Below are 25,177 nucleotides of genomic sequence, written 5' to 3'. Positions count from 1 at the left end.
TGTCCATTGTGGGAGTCAGGGGTGGGCGTGGTGTCCCATTGTGGGAGTCAGGGGTGGGCGTGGTGTCCCATTGTGGGAGTCAGGGGTGGGCGTGGTGTGAGTCAGGGGTGGGAGTGGTGTCCCATTGTGGGAGTCAGGGGTGGGAGTCAGGGTGGGCGTGGTGTCCCATTGTGGGCGTGGTGTCCCATTGTGGGAGTCAGGGGTGGGCGTGGTGTCCCATTGTGGGAGTCAGGGGTGGGCGTGGTGGGAGTCAGGGGTGGGAGTGGTGTCCCATTGTGGGAGTCAGGGGTGGGCGTGGTGGGATTCAGGGGTGGGAGTGGTGTCCCATTGTGGGAGTCAGGGGTGGGCGTGGTGGGAGTGGTGTCCCATTGTGGGAGTCAGGGGTGGGAGTCAGGGGTGGGAGTGGTGTCCCATTGTGGGAGTCGGGTGGGCGTGGTGTCCCATTGTGGGAGTGGTGTCCCATTGTGGAGTCAGGGGTGGGCGTGGTGTCCCATTGTGGGAGTCAGGGGTGGGCGTGGTGTCCCATTGTGGGAGTCAGGGGGTGGGCGTGGTGCCTTATTCTTGGTGTAAGTTGGAGGGATATTGCCCCAAAAGGCCGGATAAAGGCAAGAAAAGGGCCACATCCAGGCCGGGCCACAGTTTGGAGACCGCATGTGTAGGGAATGGTTTGGATCCCTCCCTATTTTTTTCCTCTTGTTATTTATATCCCATTGGGAACATTTTCTTTCACTTTCAGGAAGGGGAATAACCACAAAGGAAGCCCAATAGTAACATTTTGATAGGGCCCCCAGCTAACGCCTTGAAGTCTATAATTAGACCCCCCGCCCCCCCCCCCCCATCGTCAGGGGCGGACTGACAACTCATGGGGCCCCCTAGTGTCATGGGGCCCTTGGGCAGTGCCCAAGTGGTCAGTCTGCCCCTGCCTGGTGACAACTGTAAAGTGTTGATCTCGCCTTACTTTCTGACAATGGTCAACGGGAGGGGAGTCAACGCTCAGGACCAGGGCTTTTTTTCAGGGGGGAACTCAGTTCCACCACCTCTGGCTCAGACCCTTTGGTGGCTGCTCACCACAATCACTTGTAAACACAGAAGTCTGGTTTCTGTGTTTACAAGTGACAGCTCTGCACTCTGTATGTAACCCCCTGAATTCTGCACTATGTATGGAATGCAATCCTGGTATTTAATGCCCCTTTAAGACCCTTCTACTGTTTGTGAAATATGAACGGGGTTGTGGTTGAGTTCCTGCACCTATTTTCTGAGAAAAACTTGCAACAATAGATCCCCCCTAAATCTCCACCTTTACATTATTTTTCATGGCTACGCAACAATACATTTTTTATTAAAGCAAATGTGATTTCTGCTTAACTCGCTTCACAATGTGATCTTATTTGACCCGGGACGGGACGGGAGTTCTTTGGAGAAAACAGATATCGCTGTATAATACACATCGAGTTTGCTCTCCCAGAAAGGACGTTTCCAGTCCTCAGGTGGAAGACCGAGGCCAAAAGTCACTCAGGCAGAAAACTGCCAACGAGATGGAAAGTTACATCAGACCGGCACCGTTCTCATCCTTCACCCGGATCACGGTCAAACCGTGTTTAAAAAACACAACAAAGAAAGTGAGGAAACAAAATCCTTGCAGAAGAACAACAACAACAACAACAACAACGTGTGTCCAGGGGGTCAATGTGACCATCTTGGGTCCAATGGGAACAAGTAGAAAGAGGAAATATGGACAGCCGCACTCCAAAAAAAAAACCTTGATGGTTGTCTTTATTTAACCACTTAAGACCCGGACCTTTAGGCAGGTAAAGGACCTGGCCAGTTTTTGCGATTCGGCACTGCGTCGCTTTAACTGACAATTACGCGGTCGTGCGACGTGGCTCCCAAACAAAATTTACGTCCTTTCCCCCCCCCCCCCACAAATAGAGCTTTCTTTTGGTGGTATTTGATCACCTCTGCGGTTTTTATTTTTTGCGCTATAAACAAAAATAGAGCGACAATTTTGAAAAAAAAAACAATATTTTTTACTTTTTGCTATAATAAATATACCCAAAAAACATGTATATATATAAAAATTTCCCTCAGTTTAGGCCGATACGTATTTTTCTACATTTTTTTTTTTACCAAAAATAACACTACAAAATGTCATAAAAAAAAAATAAAGTGTACAAAATGCAATTAATAATAATTTTTTCTTAATTAACCACTTAAGCCCCGGACTATTTTGCCACTAAATGCCCAGGCCAGGTTTTGCGATTCGGCACTGCGTCGCTTTAACTGACAATTGCGCGGTCGTGCGACGTGGCTCCCAAACAAAATTGGAGTCCTTTTTTCCCCACAAAGAGCTTTCTTTTGGTGGTATTTGATCACCTCTGCGGTTTTTATTTTTTGCGCTATAAACAAAAATAGAGCGAAAATTTTGAAAAAAAAAATGCAATATTTTTTACTTTTTGCTATAATAAATATCCCCCAAAAACATATATAAACATTTTTTTTCCTCAGTTTAGGCCGATACGTATTCTTCTACCTATTTTTGTTAAAAAAAAAAAAAAAAAAAAAAAAACGCAATAAGCGTTTATCGATTGCTTTGCGCAAAATTGATAGTGTTTACAAAATAAGGGATAGTTTTATTGCATTTTTATTAATTTTTTTTTTTTTTACTACTAATGGCGGCGATCAGCGATTTTTTTCGTGACTGCGACATTATGGCGGACACTTCAGACAATTTTGACACATTTTTGGGACCATTGTCATTTTCACAGCAAAAAAATGCATTTAAATTGCATTGTTTATTGTGAAAATGACAGTTGCAGTTTGGGAGTTAACCACAAGGGGGCGCTGTAGGAGTTAGGGTTCACCTAGTGTGTGTTTACAACTGTAGGGAGGTGTGGCTGTAGGACTGACGTCATCGATCGAGTGTCCCTATAAAAGGGATCACTCGATCGATGCGCCGCCACAGTGAAGCACGGGGAAGCCGTGTTTACATACGGCTCTCCCCGTTCTTCAGCTCCGGGGAGCGATCGCGAGGGGGCGGCTCGAAACGAATAGCCGCGCCCTCGTCCCGGATCGCTCCCCGCGGGAATCCGACCGCCGCATGTAGCGGGGGGGGGGGGGGGTCCCGAACGGACCCCCGACCCACGTCTAGGCAGGGACGTACGGGTACGCCAATGTGACATTCTGCCGACGTACATATACATGCGGCGGTCCGGAAGTGGTTAAGTGACTGCGCCCTCTAGGGGTTGATTGACAAATCTCTATATTTTAATAGGAATAATAAAAAATATGGAAAAGCGAGCTTGTAAATCTGGAATCGGCTCAAAGAAAAAGCCTTTAAACCTCGGCAATAAAAAGTGTGTGTACGGTAACTTTTGAATTGCTCAGTTATTTTTAAATCTCGCCCTCCGGCCTCTGTCCGCATATTTCTTTTTCAGGCAAGAAAGCGAGTTTTTCAGGTCCGGTGTCAAACACGCAGCCCGACAACGTCTGTGAAATCTCTCCGAGGTTATTCACAGCCAGGCAGATGACAGATGAACGTTGTTTTCCTTTCCATCATGATGACAGATCTCCAAATCCGTATACAGCAGAGCTGGAAACCTGAGATTAGATACCTACAGAGGAGAAAGTGACGACCCCCAATAACGTCATCAGAGTCCTAAATCACTGCCCTGTATGGCTGGAGGACTCTGCTCCTTCCTCTAACTCTCCTCTCCTGATATACTCTGCTGGAGGACTCTGCTCCTTCCTCTATAACTCTCCTCTCCTGAAATACTCTGCTGGAGGACTCTGCTCCTTTCTCTCCAACTCTCCTCTCCTGAAATACTCTGCTGGAGGACTCTGCTCCTTCCTCTATAACTCTCCTCTCCTGAAATACTCTGCTGGAGGACTCTGCTCCTTTCTCTTCAACTCTCCTCTCCTGAAATACTCTGCTGGAGGACTCTGCTCCTTCCTCTATAACTCTCCTCTCCTGAAATACTCTGCTGGAGGACTCTGCTCCTTCCCCTATAACTCTCCTCTCCTGAAATACTGTGCTGGAGGACTCTGCTCCTTCCTCTCCAACTCTCCTCTCCTGAAATACTCTGCTGGAGGACTCTGCTCCTTCCTCTATAACTCTCCTGAAATACTCTGCTGGAGGACTCTGTTCCTTCCTCTATAACTCTCCTCTCCTTAAATACTCTCAGTGCTGGAGGACTCTGCTCCTTCTTCTATAACTCTCCTCTCCTGAAATACTCTGCTGGAGGACTCTGCTCCTTCCTCTATAACTCTCCTCTCCTGAAATACTCTGCTCCAGGACTCTGCTCCTTCCTCTATAACTCTCCTCTCCTGAAATACTCTGCTGGAGGACTCTGCTCCTTCCTCTATAACTCTCCTCTCCTGAAATACTTTGCTGGAGGACTCTGCTCCTTCCTCTATAACTCTCCTCTCCTGAAATACTCTGCTGGAGGACTCTGCTCCTTCCTCTATAACTCTCCTCTCCTGAAATACTCTGCTGGAGGACTCTGCTCCTTCCTCTATAACTCTCCTCTCCTGAAATACTCTGCACTGCTGGAGGACTCTGCTCCTTCCTCTATAACTCTCCGCTCCTGAAATACTCTGCTGGAGGACTCTGCTCCTTCCTCTATAACTCTCCTCTCCTGAAATACTCTACTGGAGGACTCTGCTCCTTCCTCTATAACTCTCCTCTCCTGAAATACTCTGCTGGAGGACTCTGCTCCTTCCTCCATAACTCTCCTCTCCTGAAATACTCTGCTGGAGGACTCTGCTCCTTCCTCTATAACTCTCCTCTCCTGAAATACTCTGCTCTGCTGGAGGACTCTGCTCCTTCCTCTATAACTCTCCTCTCCTGAAATACTCTGCTCTGCTGGAGGACACTGCTCCTTCCTCTATAACTCTCCCCTCCTGAAATGCTCTGCTGGAGGACTCTGCTCCTTCCTCTATAACTCTCCTCTCCTGAAATACTCTGCTGGAGGACTCTGCTCCTTCCTCTATAACTCTCCTCTCCTGAAATACTCTGCTGGAGGACTCTTCTCCTTCCTCTATAACTCTCCTCTCCTGAAATACTCTGCACTGCTGGAGGACTCTGCTCCTTCCTCTATCTGCCTGTTTTGAACCCCATTACCAAATTAATAATTCCTCCCATCCAGGAGTCTTCAGCAAGCTAATGATTGACTTGCATCACTAAAAGCCAATGTTCTGTAAAGCAAATCTTTAATCTAAAATAATTAACGGAATACGGGAAAGGAGAGGGGAGGGCGCCGAAACGTGACTGCAGTATGTTTATAGAGAGCACAGAGTTTATTTTTTACTGGAAAGGTCACCTTAACCGCTTGGCGACCGCCGCACGAGGATTTACGTCGACAGAATGGCACGTCTGCACAGATGGGCGTATTTATACGTCCCCTTTAATTGGCTGGGTGCGTGGACGTGCCCGCCAGCGGCGGCGCGCTCGCGACATTGTCACAAGCTCCGTGACCGTGCCTGCAGGACCCTCGGACTCGATGTCTGCCGGTGTCCCTCGATCGGGTCACGGAGCTGAAGAACGAAGAGATGTCAGTGTAAAAACACAACATCTCCCCGTTCTTCCTAGTGACAGGCCACTGATCGTCTGCTCCCTCTCATCGAGAACAGTGGATCAGTGACGTGTTACGGCAAGCCACGCCCCCCTAACAGTTAGAATCACTCCCTACGACACACTTGACCCCTTCAGCGCCCCCTACAGGTTAACCCCTTCACTGCCAGTTTTACAGTAATCAGTGCATTTTTAAGGAAATGATCGCTGTAAAAAATGACAATGGTCCCAAAAGTGTCCGAAGAAAGAGAGAGAGAAAGAGAGAGAGAAAGAGAAAGAGAGAGAAAGAGAGAGAAAGAGAGAGAAAGAGAGAGAAAGAGAGAGAAAGAGAGAGAAAGAGAGAGAAAGAGAGAGAGAGAAAGAGAAAGAGAAAAAGAGAAAGAGAAAAAGAGAAAGAGAAAGAGAGAGAGAGAAAGAGAGAGAGAAAGAGAGAAAGAGAGAAAGAGAAAGAGAGAGAAAGAGAGAGAGAGACCGCCATTACTAGTAAAGTAAAAAAAAAAAAAATTATTAATAAAAATGCCATAAAACGATCCCCTATTTTGTAGACGCTCTAACTTTTGCGCAAACCAATCAAACGCTTATTGCGATTTTTTTTTTTACCAAAAATATGTTGAAGAATACGCATCGGCCTAAACTATATATATATATTTATATTTATTTATTTATATTTATTATAGCAAAAAGTAAAAAAAAAAAAAATAGCATTTTTTTCGAAATTGTCGCTCTATTTTTGTTTATAGCGCAACAGAAATAAAAACCGCAGAGGTGATCAAATACCACAAAAAGAAATCTCCATTTGTTATAAAAAAACAAAAAAAAACGTCAATTTTGTTTGGGAGCCACGTCGCGCAATTGTCAGTTAAAGCGGCGCAGTGCCAAATCTTTAAAAGTGGCCCGGTCATTGGGCAGCCAAATGGTCCGGGGCTGAAGAACTGGTTTAAAAGTGATGTTTATAGAATCCCATGTTTGCTGTATCATATTTGAGTAAAAGAGAGACTCCCTCTAGTGGCCAAAACACACACAGTGGGCCAGATCCACGTAGCGTGGCGCATTGTTGCGTCCGGCGTAGTGTATCGATACACTACGCCGCTGTAACTTACAGCGTATTTTCCTTATCCTGAAAGAATTTGCGCCGTAAGTTACAGCGGCGTAGTGTAACTTTGGCAGCGTAAGGGCGCGCAATTCAAATGGATGAGATGGGGGCGTGTTTTATGTTAATACGTCTTGACCTGACGTAAATGACGTTTTTTTTTTTGCGTGGGGGTATCCCAGTGCGCATGCTCAAAATTAACCCGCAACAAGCCAATGCTTACAACGTGAACGTCATTCTACGCAAAGCCCTATTCGCGAACGACTTCCGCAAACGACGTAAAATTTTCAAAATTTGACGCGGGAACGACGTCCATACTTAACATAGGATACGCCTCATATAGCAGGGGTAACTATACGCCGGAAAAAGCCGAACGCAAACGACGTAAAAAAAATGCGCCGGCCAGACGTACGTTTGTGGATCGCCGTAACTAGCTAATTTGCATACTCGACGCGGAAATCGACGGAAACGCCACCTAGCGGCCAGCGTAAATATGCACCTTAGATCCGACGGCGTACTAAGACGTACGCCAGTCGGATCTAGCCCAGCTTCAGGCGTATCTTGTTTTGTGGATACAAAACAAAGATACGCCGGAGCAACCTAGAAGTTACGCGGCGCATCAATAGATACCCCAGCGTAACTGCTTCGTGGATCTGGCCCAGAGTACTGAGCGCCAGTTCCAAGATAAACTCAAATACATGGCAAACAACCTGGAGAGAGTGTTTATGCTCATTGAACCCAAATGACCCACAGACTTGTGCCCATTATGAGGGGGTTCCCACCATCCCTGTGCTGAGTTCCCAGGTCTGCACACCCGCTGTGCCCATTATGAGGGGTTCCCACCATCCCTGTGCTGAGTTCCCGGGTCTGTACACCCGCTGTGCCCATTATGAGGGGTTCCCACCATCCCTGTGGTGAGTTCCCGGGTCTGTACACCTGCTGTGCCCATTATGAGGGGTTCCCACCATTCCTGTGCTGAGTTCCTTTGTCTGTACACCTGCTGTGCCCATTATGAGGGGTTCCCACCATCCCTGTGCTGAGTTCCCGGGTCTGTACACCCGCTGTGCCCATTATGAGGGGTTCCCACCATCCCTGTGGTGAGTTCCCAGGTCTGCCCACCTGCTGTGCCCATTATGAGGGGTTCCCACCATCCCTGTGCTGAGTTCCCGAGTCTGTACACCCGCTGTGCCCATTATGAGGGGTTCCCACCATCCCTGTGCTGAGTTCCCGGGTCTGTACACCTGCTGTGCCCATTATGAGGGGTTCCCACCATCCCTGTGCTGAGTTCCCGGGTCTGTACACCCGCTGTGCCCATTATGAGGGGTTCCCACCATCCCTGTGCTGAGTGCCCAGGTCTGTACCCCTGCTGTGCCCATTATAAGGGGTTCCCACCATCCCTGTGCTGAGTTCCCGGGTCTGTACACCTGCTGTGCCCATTATGAGGGGTTCCCACCATCCCTGTGCTGAGTTCCCGGGTCTGTACACCTGCTGTGCCCATTATGAGGGGTTCCCACCATCCCTGTGCTGAGTTCCCGGGTCTGTACACCTGCTGTGCCCATTATGAGGGGTTCCCACCATCCCTGTGCTGAGTTCCCGGGTCTGTACACCCGCTGTGCCCATTATGAGGGGTTCCCACCATCCCTGTGCTGAGTGCCCAGGTCTGTACCCCTGCTGTGCCCATTATGAGGGGTTCCCACCATCCCTGTGCTGAGTTCCCGGGTCTGTACACCTGCTGTGCCCATTATGAGGGGTTCCCACCATCCCTGTGCTGAGTTCCCGGGTCTGTACACCTGCTGTGCCCATTATGAGGGGTTCCCACCATCCCTGTGCTGAGTTCCCGGGTCTGTACACCCGCTGTGCCCATTATGAGGGGTTCCCACCATCCCTGTGCTGAGTTCCCGGGTCTGTACACCCGCTGTGCCCATTATGAGGGGTTCCCACCATCCCTGTGCTGAGTTCCCGGGTCTGTACAGGAAATGCAAGAAACACTCTTTATCCCGATACGCATTGTGGTAGTTCGGAGGTTCTGAACGGAAATCTCAGACACTGTTATCAGCCTTCTCAGCTATCTTTTGCAAAGTACAAAGTGCCTCCTCCCTGTGTAACAGAGAATAGGAGAGCGGGAGAGGTGTGTAGAGCAAATCAGAAGAGTGGCCTTGGGTGACAACGCTGCTCCTCCATAGATAACCGTATAGGAAGAGCTGGCTATGCCTACATACGTTTGCTAGTAGGGGTCCCTCATTTCCATCTCAAAATGTTGGGAGGTATGGTTAAGGCAGTGCTGGAAAATAATGGCGGCCACACGAAATATTGACACTTTGGGCCCAATTTGGAAATTTTCACTTAGGGGTGTACTCACTTTTGTTGCCAGCGGTTTAGACATTAATGGCTGTGTGTTGAGTTATTTTGAGGGGACAGCAAATATACACTGTTATACAAGCTGTACACTCACTACTAGGGTTGTCCCGATACCGATACCAGTATCGGTATCGGGACCGATACCGAGTATTAGCGGGAGTACTCGTACTCCCGCTAATACTACAATAGAATACTTCCACCCCCCATCCCCCCCCGCCGCCCCCACCGCCGCTGCCACGTTAATCACCGCGGCGGGGGAACATTACAGACAGCTTTCGTTTGAATAGCTGTTTTGCCCGCCGTGCATAGACACTCCCCCTTGGACGGATCTGTCCAATCGCAAGCAAGGGGGAGTGTCTATGCACGGCGGGCAAAACAGCTATTCAAACGAACGCTGTCTGTAATGTTCCCCGCTGCGGGGAATAACGTGGCGGCGGCGGCGGCGGCGCCTGCATCATCATAACAGCTACGGGGGACATGGCTGCAATATGTTGGGGACATGGCTGTGTATATGGGGGACATGGCTGCATATGTGGGGGGGACTTGGCTGCATATGTGGGGGGACATGGCTGCATTTGTGGGGGGACATGGCTGCATTTGTGGGGGGACATTTAAAAAAAAGTATCGGTATTCGGTATCGGCGAGTACATAAAAAAAAGTATCGGTACTTGTACTCAGTCCTAAAAAAGTGGTATCGGGACAACCCTACTCACTACACAACATTGTAGACACAACTTGCCAGATTCCGAAAGACTGGCTTAAGTTTGTGCGGGCGTAGCGCATCTCACATACACTACGCTGCAGTAACTTAGAGAGGCAGGTGCTGCATTCACAAAGAACTTGCGTCCTAAGTTACGGCGGCGTAGCGTAAATGTGCCGGCGTAACCCCGCCTAATTCAAATTAGGCAGGTAGGGGGCGTGCTCCATGTAAATGAGGGCCGTTGGTATGGCGCATGCGCGCGCATGCTCGGAATCACGTCGCAAATACTCCTTGCTTTCGACGTGAACGTAACCTACGCCCAGCCCCATTCACGTACGCTTACGCAAACAACGTAAAATACGACGGCTGTTTCATCGCCTATACCTTACATGGGCTTGCGCCATCTTTTTGGTGGTTTATCTTTACGCCAGAAAAACGCCTTACGTAAACAGCGTATCGGGCGCAAGTACGTTCGTGAATCGGCGTATCTAGGTCATTTGCATATTCTAGGCGTAAATCAAACGTACGCGCCCCTAGCGGTCAGCGTAAATATGCAGCTAAGATACGACGGCGTAGGAGACTTACGCCGGTTGTATCTTAGCAACAGAGAAGCGTATCTCAGTTTGAGAATACGCTTATAGATACGACGGCGCCGCATTCGGACTCTACTGATACGCCGTCGTAAGTGTTTCTGAATCCGGCTAAAAAAAAGTGTCATTTCATCAGTGTTGTCACATGAAAAGATAGAAGAAAAGATTAACAGAAATGTGAGGGGTGTACTTACTTTTGTGAGAAACTGTAATGTAATAGATAGATATATATTTTTTTGTAATTAATAATATAATCTTGTTTTTATATTTGCATTTATTATATTTTTATTTTATAATTATTTTATTTGTATGAATAATACTAATAACAATAATACAATTATACTACTACATAAAAACAAAATGTTTCTATCATTATATATATAAAAAAAAATGTATTTATATAAAAAAAAATTGTTTTTATTTAGTATTTATACAATTTTAATTTTACAAATTTAGTAGTAGTAGTAGTACTTAAAAACATAGGGCCAGATTCAGAGAAGAAGTACGCCGGAGTATCTGCTGATACTCCGGCGTACTTTCAAATTTGCCGCGTCGTATCTTTATTTGTGATTCACAAACAAGATACAGCGGCATTTGGCTAAGATCCGACAGGTGTACGGCTTTGTACGCCTTCGGATCGTAGGTGTAATTCTCCGGCACCCGCTGGGTGGAGTTTGCGTAATTTTCCGCGTCGGGTATGCAAATTAGCTGTTTACGGCGATCCACGAAGGTACGCGCGTTCGTCGCATTCTCTTACGTCGTCGCTAGACGGTTTCCCCCCCCCCCCCCTCGCAAACTTAAGCCTGCTATTTCATGGCTTAGATTGAGACCAGCCATGTTAAAGTATGGCCGTCGTTCCCGCGTCGAAGTTTAAATTTTTTTTTATTTTTTGCGTAAGACATCCGGGAATACCGACGTTGCCGTTCAAAAAGATACGTCGGGGCGCCGTAATTTCGCGCTAAGCAAGGCGGGAAATTTCCTAACGGAGCATGCGCCGAACGTTCGGCACGGGAACGCGCCTAATTTAAATGGTACGCGCCCCATTTGAATTAGGCGGGCTTGCGCCGGACGGCTTTACGCTACGCCGCCGCAAATTTACACGCAAGTGCTTTGTGAATCAAGCACTTACGACGAAAACTTGCGGCGGAGTAATGTAAAGGACATACGTTACGCCGTAATTGTTCGTGAATCTGGCCCAAAATGTTTCTATAATTTTTTTTTTTTTTTATATATATTTTTTATTTTATTTTTATTTATAAAAACATTTTTTTATTAATTATTTATACAATTTTATTTTTACACATTTAGTAGTAGTAGTACTTAAAAACAAAATATTTTTATAAATGATGATATATTATTGATTTATTTATAAAAACGTTTTATTTAGTTGTACTAATAATAATATTATATATATATATATTATGTATAAAGATGGTTACTATTATAATCCCCCCCCCCCCATGTGCGTAATGTCACCAATAACATTGCGATAGGGCAAGCCATTGATATGAATGGGCTTCCAATGCGCCCAAACTTGCCTAAAAATATCTGGCACGGCTCTTATTACGTAACGCAACCCAAGGCGACGCCCAACCTACATAACTTCTGCAAACCGGTCGGTCCCACGACTCAAAACAATTCTTTTTTTTCTTAAATCCGCCCCGTGGCCGTTCCCATTTTGATTAAACTGTCCGGTTTTTGAACCTCCTGCAGACCTCTCCAGCCCCACCGCCCCCAACCTTGTCCAACCTGCTGCAGGAATGCCGCGCCCGCGCTCACTCCTCACTGTAGCCGTGTCTTTTTTTTTTTTTTTTTTTTTCCTGAAACTATTTTAGAATTTTTATCAATTTTCTCCAACTCCGACTGACCCAAAGAGCGGAAATTCTACATCAAGGGCCGCAACGAGGCGGCCGACGGGGCAATTGCTGAACATAATTCACCCCAAGAGCCCCCAGTCCCAACGCAAGAGCAATGCAATTGGCTGCAGGTCAGTCCAACACACGATAAAAAATAAATAATAATGATTCGCCGCCGTAATTTTAAATCTGCGCCAGCGTATTGTTATGCCGATTCTCAAAGGCAGATACGCTAAAAAAATAGGCTTCCTCCGCCGACGTAACTTAAATGCGGCGGCGTAGAATTGTGTGCAATATTACGTTGGCCGCTAGGGGCGCTTCCGTTGTTTTCGGCGTAGAATATGCAAATTACCTAAATACGCCGATTCACAAACGTACGTGCGCCCGGCGGTAGTTTTTTACGTCGTTTGCGTTAAGGCTTTTTCTGCGTAACGTTGCTCCTGCTATTAGGAGGCGCGGCCAATGTTAAGTATGGACGTCGTTCCCGCTTCGAAATTTGAATTTTTTACGTCGTTTGCGCAAGTCGTTCGCGAATAGGGCTGGACATAATTTACGTTCACGTCGAAACCAATACGTCGTTGCGCCGTACTTGGAAGCAATGCACACTGGGATATGTACACGGACGGCGCATGCGTCAGGTCATCATACATTTACATAAAACACGCCCCCCTTCCACATTTGAATTACGCGCGCTTACGCCGGCCCCATTTACGCTACGCCGCCGCAACTTACGGAGCAAGTGCTTTGCGAATACTGCACTTGCTCCTGTAAGTTACGGCGGCGTAGCGTAAATACGATACGCTGCGCCGCCGTAAGAAGAAACGCAAGTACCTGAATCTACCCCAAAAATAATAATAATAAAAAAAAAAAAAAAAAAAGAAGAAGAAGGTGGACGCCACATTTTTTGCCGCATGTTCCGACGAGCCTTAAAAAAAAAACGCACCTCAGATGAGAGCTTGTTCACACTAGCCATCGGCGTTGCTCAGAACGCACCCCTGTGCACGCCGCTTCTGCGCACACTAAATATGGTGTAAATGAGGCCTCCAGAGAAGTACTGATCCGCTCGGACCAGTAGGGGGCGCTAGACAAATAATATGGAGAAAATAGCAACACAGCCTCCTTTTTTTTTTTGCACAGGACCGTATAGTGCTGCGGCACCCTGCGGTTTCACGAATGTGAAAATGTGGGCGTGGCATAAAAAAAAAAAAAACAAAAAAAAAACACAGGGCTGCTGCTATTCATTCAGGGTTCCCATACATATAAAAAAAAAGTGTGGAAAAACTCTCCGCCCTTTTTTAAAAAAAAAAAAAAACACGTCTTGCGGGTACTTCACTGCTGCGTGCGTGCAATAAAAAAAATAAAATTATAGCAACCCCTTTTTTTTTATTATTGCACGCAGCAGTGAAGTACCCGCAATTTTGCTCATGTGAAAGCAAGATGGTGAGACACATAAAAAAAAAGGGGGGGCGGAGACCTTACTACACTTTTTTTGTAGGTACGGCAACCCTGAACCCTGTACCTACAAAAAAAAAAAAAAAAAGTGTAGTAAAGGTCTCCGCCTCTTTTTTTTTTTTTTAAATGTGTCTCACCATCTTGCTTTCACATGAGCAAAATTGCGGGTACTTCACTGCTGCGTGCAATAAAAAAAAAAAAAGACAAAAAAAAAAAAGAAGGGCTGCTGTTATTAACTCAGGGTTGCTGTTTCTGCAAGAAATGCATAAAAAAAATAAGTCTCCGCCCCTTTTTTAAAACGCGCCACATGGGACCGTATAGTGCTGCGGCACCCTGTGGTTTTACAAATGCAAAAAAATGTGGGGGGGGGGCATAACAATAAAATAAATAAAAACAGGGTTACTGCTTTTCATTCAGGGTTCCCATACCTACAAAAATAATAAAAGTGTGAGAAAAAAAGTCTCCGGAACCGTATGGTGCTGCAGCCCCGTCTTGCTTTCACAAGAGCAAAATTGCGGGTACTTCACTGCTGCGTGCAATAAAAATTAAAAAAGACAAATAAAATAAAAGGCGTTTTGCTGTTATTAACTCAGTGTTCAGGTTTTGCAAGCAATGCATAGAAAAGTCTCTGCCTCTTTTTCAACAACCTGTTGCACAGGACCGTATAGTGCTGCAGCACCCTGCGGTTTCACAAATGAGAAGATGTGGGCATGGGGGTGGGGTGGGGGGTACATAGAATAACAGGGTTGCTGTTATTCATTCAGGTAAGAACCTACAAAAAAAAAAAAAAAAAAAAAAAAAAGTGTAGTAAAGGTCTCCGCCTCTTTTTTAAAAATGTGTCTATAAGGGACCGTATAGTGCTGCAGCCCCGTCTTGCTTTCACATGAGCGAAATTGCGGGTACTTCACCGCTGCGTGCAAAAGATAAAAAAAGAAGGGTTGTTGTTAACTCAGGGTTGCTATATCTGCAAGAAATGCATAAAAAAAGTCTCCTCCTCTTTTTTAAAAAGGCGTCACATGGGACCGTATAGTGCTGTGGCACCCTGCGGCTTCACAAATGAGAAGATGTGGGCATGGGGGTGGGGGGGTGTACATATAATAATAGGGTTGCTGTTATTCATTCAGGGTTCCCGTACCTAAAAAAAAAAAAAAAAAGAAGAAGTGTAGTAGTGGTGTTTTTTTTTTTAAATGTGTCTCACCCCCTTTGCTTTCACATGGGCAAAATTGCGGGTACTTCACCGCTGCGTGCAAAAAATAAATAAAGGGGTTTTGCTGTTATTAACTCAGGTAAGAACCTACAACAAGGAAAAAAAAAAAAAAAAAGGGGAAGAAGTGTAATAAAGGTCTCCGCCTCTTTTTTAAAAACGTGTCTCACGGGACAGTATAGCGCTGCAGCCCCGTCTTGCTTTCACATGGGCAAATTGCGGGTGCTTCACCGCTGCGTGCAAAAAAAATAAAGGGGTTTTGCTGTTATTAACTCAGGGTTCAGGTTTTCTGTATCTGCAAGAAACGCATAGAAAAGTCCCTCCCCCCCCCCCCCCCCCCCCCTAACAACCCGCTGCTGCGACACCCTGCGGTTTCACAAATAAGATGTGGGCACAGCGTGGGGGAGGGGGGTGCATAAAATAATACCAGGGTTGCTGTACCTGCAAGAAAGGCGGGCACTTTACCGGTGCGCGTCAGTAACTGATGCAGTTAGTAACTCCGGGTTCAGGGTTGCTGTGTCTGCAAGAGGCGCAGAAAAAATTCCCGCCCCTTTTTTTTTTTTAAAAAGCGTCACACAGAACAGGGCATGGTGCTGCGGCACTATAGGGTTCTGTGCGTGCGAAAATGCAGGCACTTTTCTGATGCGTGGGGGCGCCATAAAAAATATGACCCCCCCTTGCATCAGCTGCTGCTAAAGGGTAACGCGTTTCGCCTGCGAGTCTGAAATGCGTTCTTGACCCACACATATATCAACGTAACCTGATTTGCAATTGGAAGCAGATTGACCACTTTGTATCAAATTTGTCACCGGGACAGGAAGAGAGGGGGAATCTTCCAATGTGGACACCGATTTGTCACCGGTACAGGAAGAGAAGGGGGATCTTCCAATGGGGACACCGGTTTGTTACCAAGAAGAGAGGGGGGATCTTCCAATGGGGACACAGATTTGTTTACCAGGACAGGAAGAGAGGGGGATCTTCCACTGGGGACACAGATTTGTCACCGGGACAGGAAGAGAGGGGGAATCTTCCAATGGGGACACCGATTTGTCAGCAGGACAGGAAGAGAGGGGGGATCTTCCACTGGGGACACCGATTTGTTTACCAGGACAGGAAGAGAGGGGGAATCTTCCAATGGGGACACCGATTTGTCAGCAGGACAGGAAGAGAGGGGGAATCTTCCAATGGGGGCACCGATTTGTCACCAGGACAGGAAGAGAGGGGGAATCTTCCAATGGGGACACCGATTTGTCAGCAGGACAGGAAGAGAGGGGGAATCTTCCAATGGGGACACCGATTTGTCACCAGGACAGGAAGAGAGGGGGAATCTTCCAATGGGGACACCGATTTGTCAGCAGGACAGGAAGAGAGGGGGAATCTTCCAATGGGGACACCGATTTGTCACCAGGACAGGAAGAGAGGGGGGATCTTCCACTGGGGACACCGATTTGTTTACCAGGACAGGAAGAGAGGGGGAATCTTCCAATGGGGACACCGATTTGTCAGCAGGACAGGAAGAGAGGGGAAAATCTTCCAATGGGGACACCGATTTGTCACCAGGACAGGAAGAGAGGGGGAAACTTCCACTGGGGACACCGATTTGTTACCAGGACAGGAAGAGAGGGGGGATCTTCCAATGGGGACACCGATTTGTCACCAGGACAGGAAGAGAGGGGGGATCTTCCACTGGGGACACCGATTTGTTTACCAGGACAGGAAGAGAGGGGGAATCTTCCAATGGGGACACAGATTTGTCACCAGGAAAGGAAGAGAAGGACATTTCTTCCAATGGGGACACAGATTTGTTTACCAGGACAGGAAGAGAGGGGGAATCTTCCAATGGGGACACAGATTTGTCACCAGGACAGGAAGAGAAAGGGAATCTTCCAATGGGGACACCGGTTTGTTACCAGGAAGAGAGGGGGAATCTTCCAATGGGGACACCGATTTGTCACCAGGACAGGAAGAGAAGGGGAATCTTCCAATGGGGACACCGATTTGTTACCAGGACAGGAAGAGAAGGGGAATTTTCCAATGGGGACACCGATTTGTTACCAGGAAGAGAGGGGGAATCTCAAAATTGCGGGTGCTTCACCGCTGCGGGCAAAAAAAAAATAAAGGGGTTTTGCTGTTATTAACTCAGGGTTCAGGTTTTCTGTATCTGCAAGAAACGCATTGAAAAGTCCACAGATTTGTCACCAGGACAGGAAGAAAAGGGGAATCTTCCAATGGGGACACAGATTTGTTATCAGCACAGGAAGAGAAGGGGAATCTTCCAATGGGGACACCGATTTGTCACCAGGACAGGAAAAGAAGGGGAATCTTCCACTGGGGACACCAATTTATCACCAGGACAGGAAGAAAAGGGGAATCTTCCAATGGGGACACCGATTTGTCACCGGGACAGGAAGAGAGGGGGAATCTTCCAATGGGGACACCGATTTGTCACCGGGACAGGAAGAGAGGGGGAATCTTCCAATGGGGACACCGATTTGTTACCAGGAAGAGAAGGGGAATCTTCCAATGGGGACACCGATTTGTCACCAGGACAGGAAGAGAAGGGGAATCTTCCAATGGGGACACAGATTTGTTACCAGCACAGGAAAAGAAGGGGAATTTTTCAATGGGGACACCGATTTGTCACCAGGACAGGAAGAGAAGGGGAATCTTCCAATGGGGACACATTTTCCAGTAACAGTGGTGGCCATACACGCTTCAATTTTATGATTAATGTGAAATTGGATCAAAACGATCGAATAGAAATACAATCGCACACGCATATCTTCCCTTCCAGTCAATTTGGACTCGATTTAGATCGATCAAACCGAACCGATCGGTCAGGGAGTAAAAAAAACTCAGACTCAAACTCAGATACTTAGTTCGCAAATACGATCGTATTTCGATCGCTCAGATTAGGAGGAGATGGGAACAGAGATGCAATGGACTGCGTACAATCGTAAGTTTGACTGCATCTTAACTATGGATCGGAAGTCACTTCCCCCCTGTGTATGTCGTATCGATCGACTAGGTTGTTGGCTTGTAGATTGATCATTTCTATTGGAAGGGATTTGATTGGAATAGCTGATGATCGATTATGGAAGTGTGTATGAACACCGTTAGGCTGGCCATACATTATACAATCTGATTGTACATTCTCTTTTAGATCTTCCATCATATAATGCAGTGCAAGGGCTCGCCTGATTGGATGGATCAGGTTCGCCCTCCTACTGCACAGTTTTGATGACTGTAAAAAGGAGATCGTACAATCAGATTGTATCGTGTATGGTCAGCCTCATGGTGGCCACACACACTTCCATAAAAAGATCGATTTCTACTGTGGTCAATCTCTACCTACAGGAATAATCGGTCTAAAGTCGACGAACCCATTGGATCGATATGCCACACAGACACACATACGTAGGGGGTGAAAATGGATGGCGATTGATAGTCAATCACGTCTCGGTTTACACCGCGTAATCAGAAAACCTGACAGATCCTAATACGATCGTATCTCGGCGGAATCGATTGATGTAAAAACGACAACTCCCCCCCCCCCCTGCCCGATCGACTCTGAGCTGAAACCGATCGCAAGGGAAGTTACGGCTATTCGATCTTTCCCTCATTTGATGTTTGTTTTTGAACGAATAATAAAAAAAAAAAAATGGAAGCGTGTGGCCGCCATAAAACAGGGATTGTACAGTGTATGGTCGGCGTTCATGATACAATCTAGCTGTACAATCTCCTTTTAGATCTGATTGGATAACCCTATACAATCTGGTGGTAAAATCGACTTGATTGGATAGAAATCGGTTTGTCCTATGATATACTTTTGGTTGGACACCCTTAACTTTGGGTCACCTACACCATACAATCTGGTTGTACAATCTCCTTTAGATCCGATTGGATAACCCTATACAATCTGGTTATAAAATCTACTTGATTGGATCGAATCGGTTTGTCCTATTTTATCGCTTTGGTTGGACACCCTTAACTCTGGGCCACCTACACAATACAATCTGATTGTACAGCGTTAAGCATGTCCAACCAAAAACTATATCATAGGACAAACCTAGTCTATCCAACCAGATTGTATGGTGTAGGTGACCCAAAGTTAAAGGTGTCCAACCAAAACTATATCATAGGACAAACCGATTCTATCCAATCGGATCTAAAGGAGATTGGGTCACCTACACCATACAATCTCCTCCTTTTAGATCCGATTGGATAGAATCGGTTTGTCCTACGATATAGTTTTGGTTGGACACCCTTAACTCTGGGTCACCTACACCATACAATCTGATTGTACAGCGTTAAGCATGTCCAACCAAAACTAGAAACCTAGTCTATCCAATCAGATCTAAAGGAGATCAGATTGTATAGTGTGGGTGACCCAAAGTTAAGGGTGTCCAACCAAAACGATAAAATAGGACAAACCGATTCTATCCAATCAAGTAGATTTTACAACCAGATTGTATAGAGTTATCCAATCAGATCTAAAGGAGATTGTATTGTGTAGGTGACCCAATCTTCTCCTTTTAGAACTGATTGGATAGAATCGGTTTGTCCTATGATATCGTTTTGGTTGGACACCCTTTACTCTGGGTCACCTACACAATACAATCTGGTTGTACAGAGTAAAGGGTGTCCAACCAAAACGATAAAATAGGACAAACCGATTCTATCCAATCAGTTCTAAAGGAGAGTGTACAACCAGATTGTATGGTGTAGGTGACCCAATCTCCTTTAGATCTGATTGGATAACCCTATACAATCTGGTTGTAAAATCTACTTGATTGGATAAAAATCGGGTTTGTCCTATGTTATCATTTGGGTTGGACACCCTTAACTTTGGGTCACCCACACCATACAATCTGATCTCCTTTAGAACCGATTGGATAGACTAGGTTTGTCCAAGGATATAGTTTTGGTTGGACATGCTTAACGCTGTACAATCAGATTGTATCGTGTAGGTGACCCAAAGTTAAGGGTGTCCAACCAAAACTATATCGTAGGACAAACCGATTCTATCCAATCAGATCTAAAAAGGAGGAGATTGTTTAGTGTAGGTGACCCAATGTTAAGGGTGTCCAACCAAAACGATAAGGTTGGACACCCTTAACTTTGTACAACCCAGATTGTATAGTGTAGGTGACCCAATCTCCTTTAGATCTGATTGGATTGAATAGAATTGTCCTATGATATAGGATATATATGGGTCACCTACACTATACAATCTGGTTGTACAAAGTTAAGGGTGTCCAACCAAAACGATATCATAGGACAAACGGATTCTATCCAATCGGATCTAAAAAGGAGGAGGTGATTGTATAGTGTAGGTGACCCAATCTCCTTTAGATCCGATTGGTTTTGGTTGGACACCCTTAACTTTGGGTCACCTACACCATACAATCTGATTGTACAATCTCCATGATTGGATAGAATAGGTACGTACGCTTCTCTTTGGAGAGCTCTCTTGCCAGTTGGTGTCACCCGGACAGGAGGGGGAGGGGGGGGGGACACTTTTTTTAACCCTTCCCTACCCAAAAGAAAACGTTTTTTTTTTTGCGAAGTATTCGGGGCACTTACTGGCGTATCGGTAGTAGAAGTCGTTGTCGGCATTGGTCTTGCTCTGGTTGAGTTCCTGGTGCCAGGCGTTGGCGTCGGTTTCGTGGTCGTATCGGACGAAGATGGCGAAGAGGACGATGGTGACGGCCTCCAGGACCAGGCAGAAGACGGGGAGCTTGACCCTCATGTTGGTGGAGTGGTGGCCCATGGTGGAGGAGAAGGTCCGGGTGGGAAGTCGGTGGAAGTGTGGATCCTCTCCGGAGAAGACATTGAATCTTATGGCTGGGCTGACCCCGCCCCCTCCTGCTAACAAGGACTCTCCTGTGTGTCCCCGCCCCCCTCCCTGCAAGTCCCGGCAAATAATCAGATCCAAAGGTCTCCCGATGATGGGGCAATCTCACCTTTCTGCTTCTCGCATCGCAGCTGTTCTCACCGCCATTAAAGCGACAGCGCACAATAACAAAAAAATAATAATTAAAGGGAAATAAGACCATCGAAAATAAGGGCTGATTAACTTTTATTTTTATATATTTAAAACAATTATTCATTTTTATTTTAACAAAGGAAAATTAACATTTCACTTTTATAGTAATAATAATAATATTATAATAATAATAATAAATTAAAGGGAAATAAGACGATCGAAAATAAGGGCTGATTAACTTTTTATTTTTATTTATTTAAAACAATTATTAATTTTTATTTTAACAAAGGAAAATGAACATTTAACTTTAAGTAAAATAATAATAATTTTTAAGGAAATAAACAATCAAAAATAAGGGCTGATTAACTTTTATTTTTATTTATTAAAAAATATATATATTTTAACAAAGGAAAATGAACATTTAATTTTTAAGTAAAAAAAAATAATAATTATAATAATAAAATGAAAAGGAAATAAGACGATCGAAAATAAGGGCTGATTAACTTTTATTTTTATATATTTAAAACAATTATTCATTTTTATTTTAACAAAGGAAAATTAACATTTAACTTTTAAGTAAAAAAAAGAAAAAAATAATAATAATAATAATAAACAAAATTTAAGGAAAAAGGATGATCGAAAATAAGGGCTGATTAACGTTTATTTTTATTTATTTAAAACAATTATTCATTTTTATTTTAACAAAGGAAAATTAACATTTAACTTTTAAGTAAAACAAATAATATTAATAATAATAATAATAATAATAATAATAATAATAATAATATTAATAATAATAATAATAATAATAAACAAAATTGAAAGGAAAAAGGATGATTGAAAATAAGAGCTGATCAACTTTTATTTTTATTTATTAAAAAATATATATATTTTAACAAAGGAAAATGAACATTACATTTTTAAGTAAAAAAAATAAAATAATTATAATAATAAAATTAAAAGGAAATAAGATGATCAAAAATAAGGGCTGATTAACTTTTATTTGTATTTATTTAAAACAATTATTCATTTTTATTTTAACAAAGGAAAATTAACATTTAACTTTTAAGTAAAAAAATAAATAATAATAATAATAAATTAAAAGGAAATAAGACGATCAAAAATAAGGGCTGATTTACTTTTTTTTTTTTCTTTAACAAAGGAAAATGAACATTTAATTTTAAGTAAAAAATAAATAAATAATAATAATAATAATAATAATAATAATAATAATAATAATAAACAAAATTAAAAGGAAATAAGATGATTGAAAATAAGGGCTGATTAACTTTTTATTTTAATATATTTAAAAAAAAAATGTATTTTAACAAAGGAAAATGAACATTTAACTTTTAAGTAAAATAATAATAATAATAATAATAATAATAATTTAAAAGGAAATAAGACGATCAAAATTAAGGGCTGATTAAAAAAAAAAAAATAACAATAATAATAATTTTAACAAAGGAAAATTTACTTTTATTTTTTAAGAAAAAAAAAAATAAAATTAAAAGGAAATAAGACGATCAAAAATAATGGCAGCTTAACTTTTTTATTTATTTATTTTTATTTTAACAAAGGAAAATGAACATTTTATTTTTAAGTAAAATAATAATAATAATAATAATAATAATAATAATAATAATAATAATAATAATAATAATAATAAATCAAAAGGAAATAAGACGATCAAAAATTAGGGCTGATTAACTTTTTTTTTTTCTTCTTCTTCTTCTTTCTTTAACAAAGGAAAATTACCATTTAACCTTTAAGTAAAAAATAATAATAATAATAATAATAATAATAAACAAAATTTAAAGGAAAAAGGATGATTGAAAATAAGGGCTGATTAACGTTTATTTTTATTTATTTTTAAAAAAAAATTATATATTTAACAAAGGAAACTTAACTTTTATTTTTTAAGAAAAAATAACAATAATAATAATAAAATTGAAAGGAAATAAGGTAGCTTAACTTTTTTATTTATTTATTTTTATTTTAACAGAGGAAAATGAACATTTAACTTTTAAGTAAAATAATAATAATAATAATAATAATAATAATAATAATAATAATAATAATAATAATAATAATAATAAAACATTTTTTAAGGAAATAAAACGATCAAAAATAAGGGCTGATTAACATTTATTTTTATTTATTAAAAAATATATATATTTTAACAAAGAAAAATGAACATTTAATTTTTAATTAAAAAAAAATTATAATAATAAAATTAAAAGGAAATAAGACGATCGAAAATAAGGGCTGATTAACTTTGATTTTAATATATTTAATAAAATTGTTATTTTTTATTTTAACAAAGGAAAATGAACATTTAACTTTTAAGTAAAAAATAAATAATAATAATAATAATAATAATAATAGTAATAATAATAGTAATAATAAACAAAATTAAAAGGAAATAAGATGATTTACAATAAGGGATGATTAGCTTTTATTTTTATTTATTTTTAAATTAAAAAAAAAAATATTTTAACAAAGGAAAATGAAGATTTAACTTTTAAGAAAAAATAAGAAGAAGAATAAGAAGAACAAATAAGAAATTTAAGGGAAATAAAGGCTGATTAACTTTTTATTTCTTTATTTTTATTTTAACAAAGGAAAATGAACATTTAACTTTGAAGTATAAAAAAATAAAAAATATATATAAAAATTACATCCTATGGAGCTCTTCGCTCGTTTTTAAGGCTCCCCTACAAAATCGCATAGGAATTTAAAATTTGTTTTAAAAAGTAACCGCATTGGTGTGAACTACGCCATTGGAAACCGTATACTTTACTATCTATGCGTTTTTGATGCAGAAAAAAAAAACCGCACAGGACTGCATGTGGTGTGAACTGTCTGCTTTTGCGCATCTAAAATTAAAGGAAAATGCAGCAAAACACATTAAAAAAAGCATCAAAAACGCACGCCTGGTGCGTTTTTGGTGATTTTTTTTGGTCTGTTTTTCACTGGCGCAGGCAACCAGAAAACGCAGCCGAAATACATCAAAAACATGGAAAACATGTGCCAAAAAACACATCATTTGTTTATAAGTTTCGAATGCGTTTTCCTTGTCGCCTGCACCGATGCAAAATGGACATGTGACTCAAAAAAAAGCACCAAAATTGCAAAAGCGGTGCGTTTTTGATGCTTTTTTTTAATGTGTTCTTGATGCATTTTCCTTTTATTTTTGATGTGCAAAAGCAAACAGTTTTTAATGCAGTTTTTGTGCGTTTTCCATTCATTTTAATAGGGAGGTGCATTTTTGTGGCTTTTTTAAGTGTTTTAATGCCTTTCTTATGCGTTTTTGCAGAATTTTCCATTATTTATTTTTTATTTATTTTTTACATTATTGATGTGCAAACACAGTCAGTTTTTTATGCATTTTTTTATGCGTCTCCCATTCATTTCAATAGGGAGGTGCGTTTTTGATGCTTTTTTAAAAGTGTTTTAATGCCTTTCTTATGCGTTTTTGCTGAATTTTCCATTATTTTTTATTATTTTATTATTTTTACATTATTGATGTGCAAACACAGTTAGTTTTTGATGCATTTTTAATGCGTCTCCCATTCATTTCAATAGGGAGGTGCATTTTTGTGGCTTTTTTTAAGTGTTTTAATGCCTTTCTTATGCGTTTTTGCAGAATTTTCCATTATTTTTTGTTATTTTACTATTTTTACATTATTGATGTTCAAACACAGTCAGTTTTTGATGCATGTTTTTATGCGTCTCCCATTCATTTCAATAGGGAGGTGCGTTTTTTGATGCTTTTTTTTGTTAAAAAGTGTTTTAATTGCCTTTCTTATGCATTTTGCGGCATTTCCCATGCGTTTTTGATATGCGTAATTTTTGGTGCATGTTAAAAAAATGCACCAAAAGCGCACCTCCCTATTGAAATAAATGGAAAACAACGCATAAAAAATGCATCAAAAACTGTGTTTGCACACCAAAAAATGTAAGGAAAATTCAGCAAAAACGCATAAAAAAAAGCATGAAAAACGCACCCTGCATTTACGTTTTTGGTGTCTTTTTTATAAATTTTTCACAGGAGCAGGCAGCCAGAAAACGCAGTGGAAATGCATCAAACATGCCAAAAAAATGCATATGCGTTTTTTACCATGTTTTTGCAATGAGGCAGTGTACTTGGCTCACTCCTATGCAGGTTGCGGTCGGTGCTTTTTCTGTGTGCGTTTTTGCATTTTCTTGCCATTTGATGCCTTTTAATGCGTTTTAATGCGTTTTTTCTTTTATGGGAGATGTCTGTTGAAAACGCAAGCTCTGTATTTTTTTTGGCTCCATTCACACCTATGCAGTTTGCTTTTGAGCGTTTTCAAGTCGCATAGCGGGCGCCATTGAAATCAGT

The 25,177-nt window shown here is 42.3% G+C and overlaps 1 protein-coding gene across 1 annotated transcript in view; it reads right to left on the bottom strand.

Moving 5' to 3' along the window:
- RHBG (Rh family B glycoprotein) overlaps positions 1 to 20,687 on the bottom strand; it is a gene marked incomplete at its 3' end in the record, with an annotated part of 31,594 nt that extends 10,907 nt beyond the window's left edge. Inside the window, 1 exon segment of the mRNA XM_040332363.1 lies at positions 20,406 to 20,687. Coding sequence (XP_040188297.1) covers positions 20,406 to 20,592 — 187 coding nt within the window.
- Positions 20,688 to 25,177: the final 4,490 nt, after the last annotated feature.

The sequence above is a fragment of the Rana temporaria genome, chromosome 13 (genome assembly GCF_905171775.1).
Source record: "Rana temporaria chromosome 13, aRanTem1.1, whole genome shotgun sequence".
NCBI classification, from domain to species: domain Eukaryota; kingdom Metazoa; phylum Chordata; class Amphibia; order Anura; family Ranidae; genus Rana; species Rana temporaria.
Note: the sequence above shows the minus strand (reverse complement) of the source record. Positions and strands in the feature narration are given on the sequence as shown.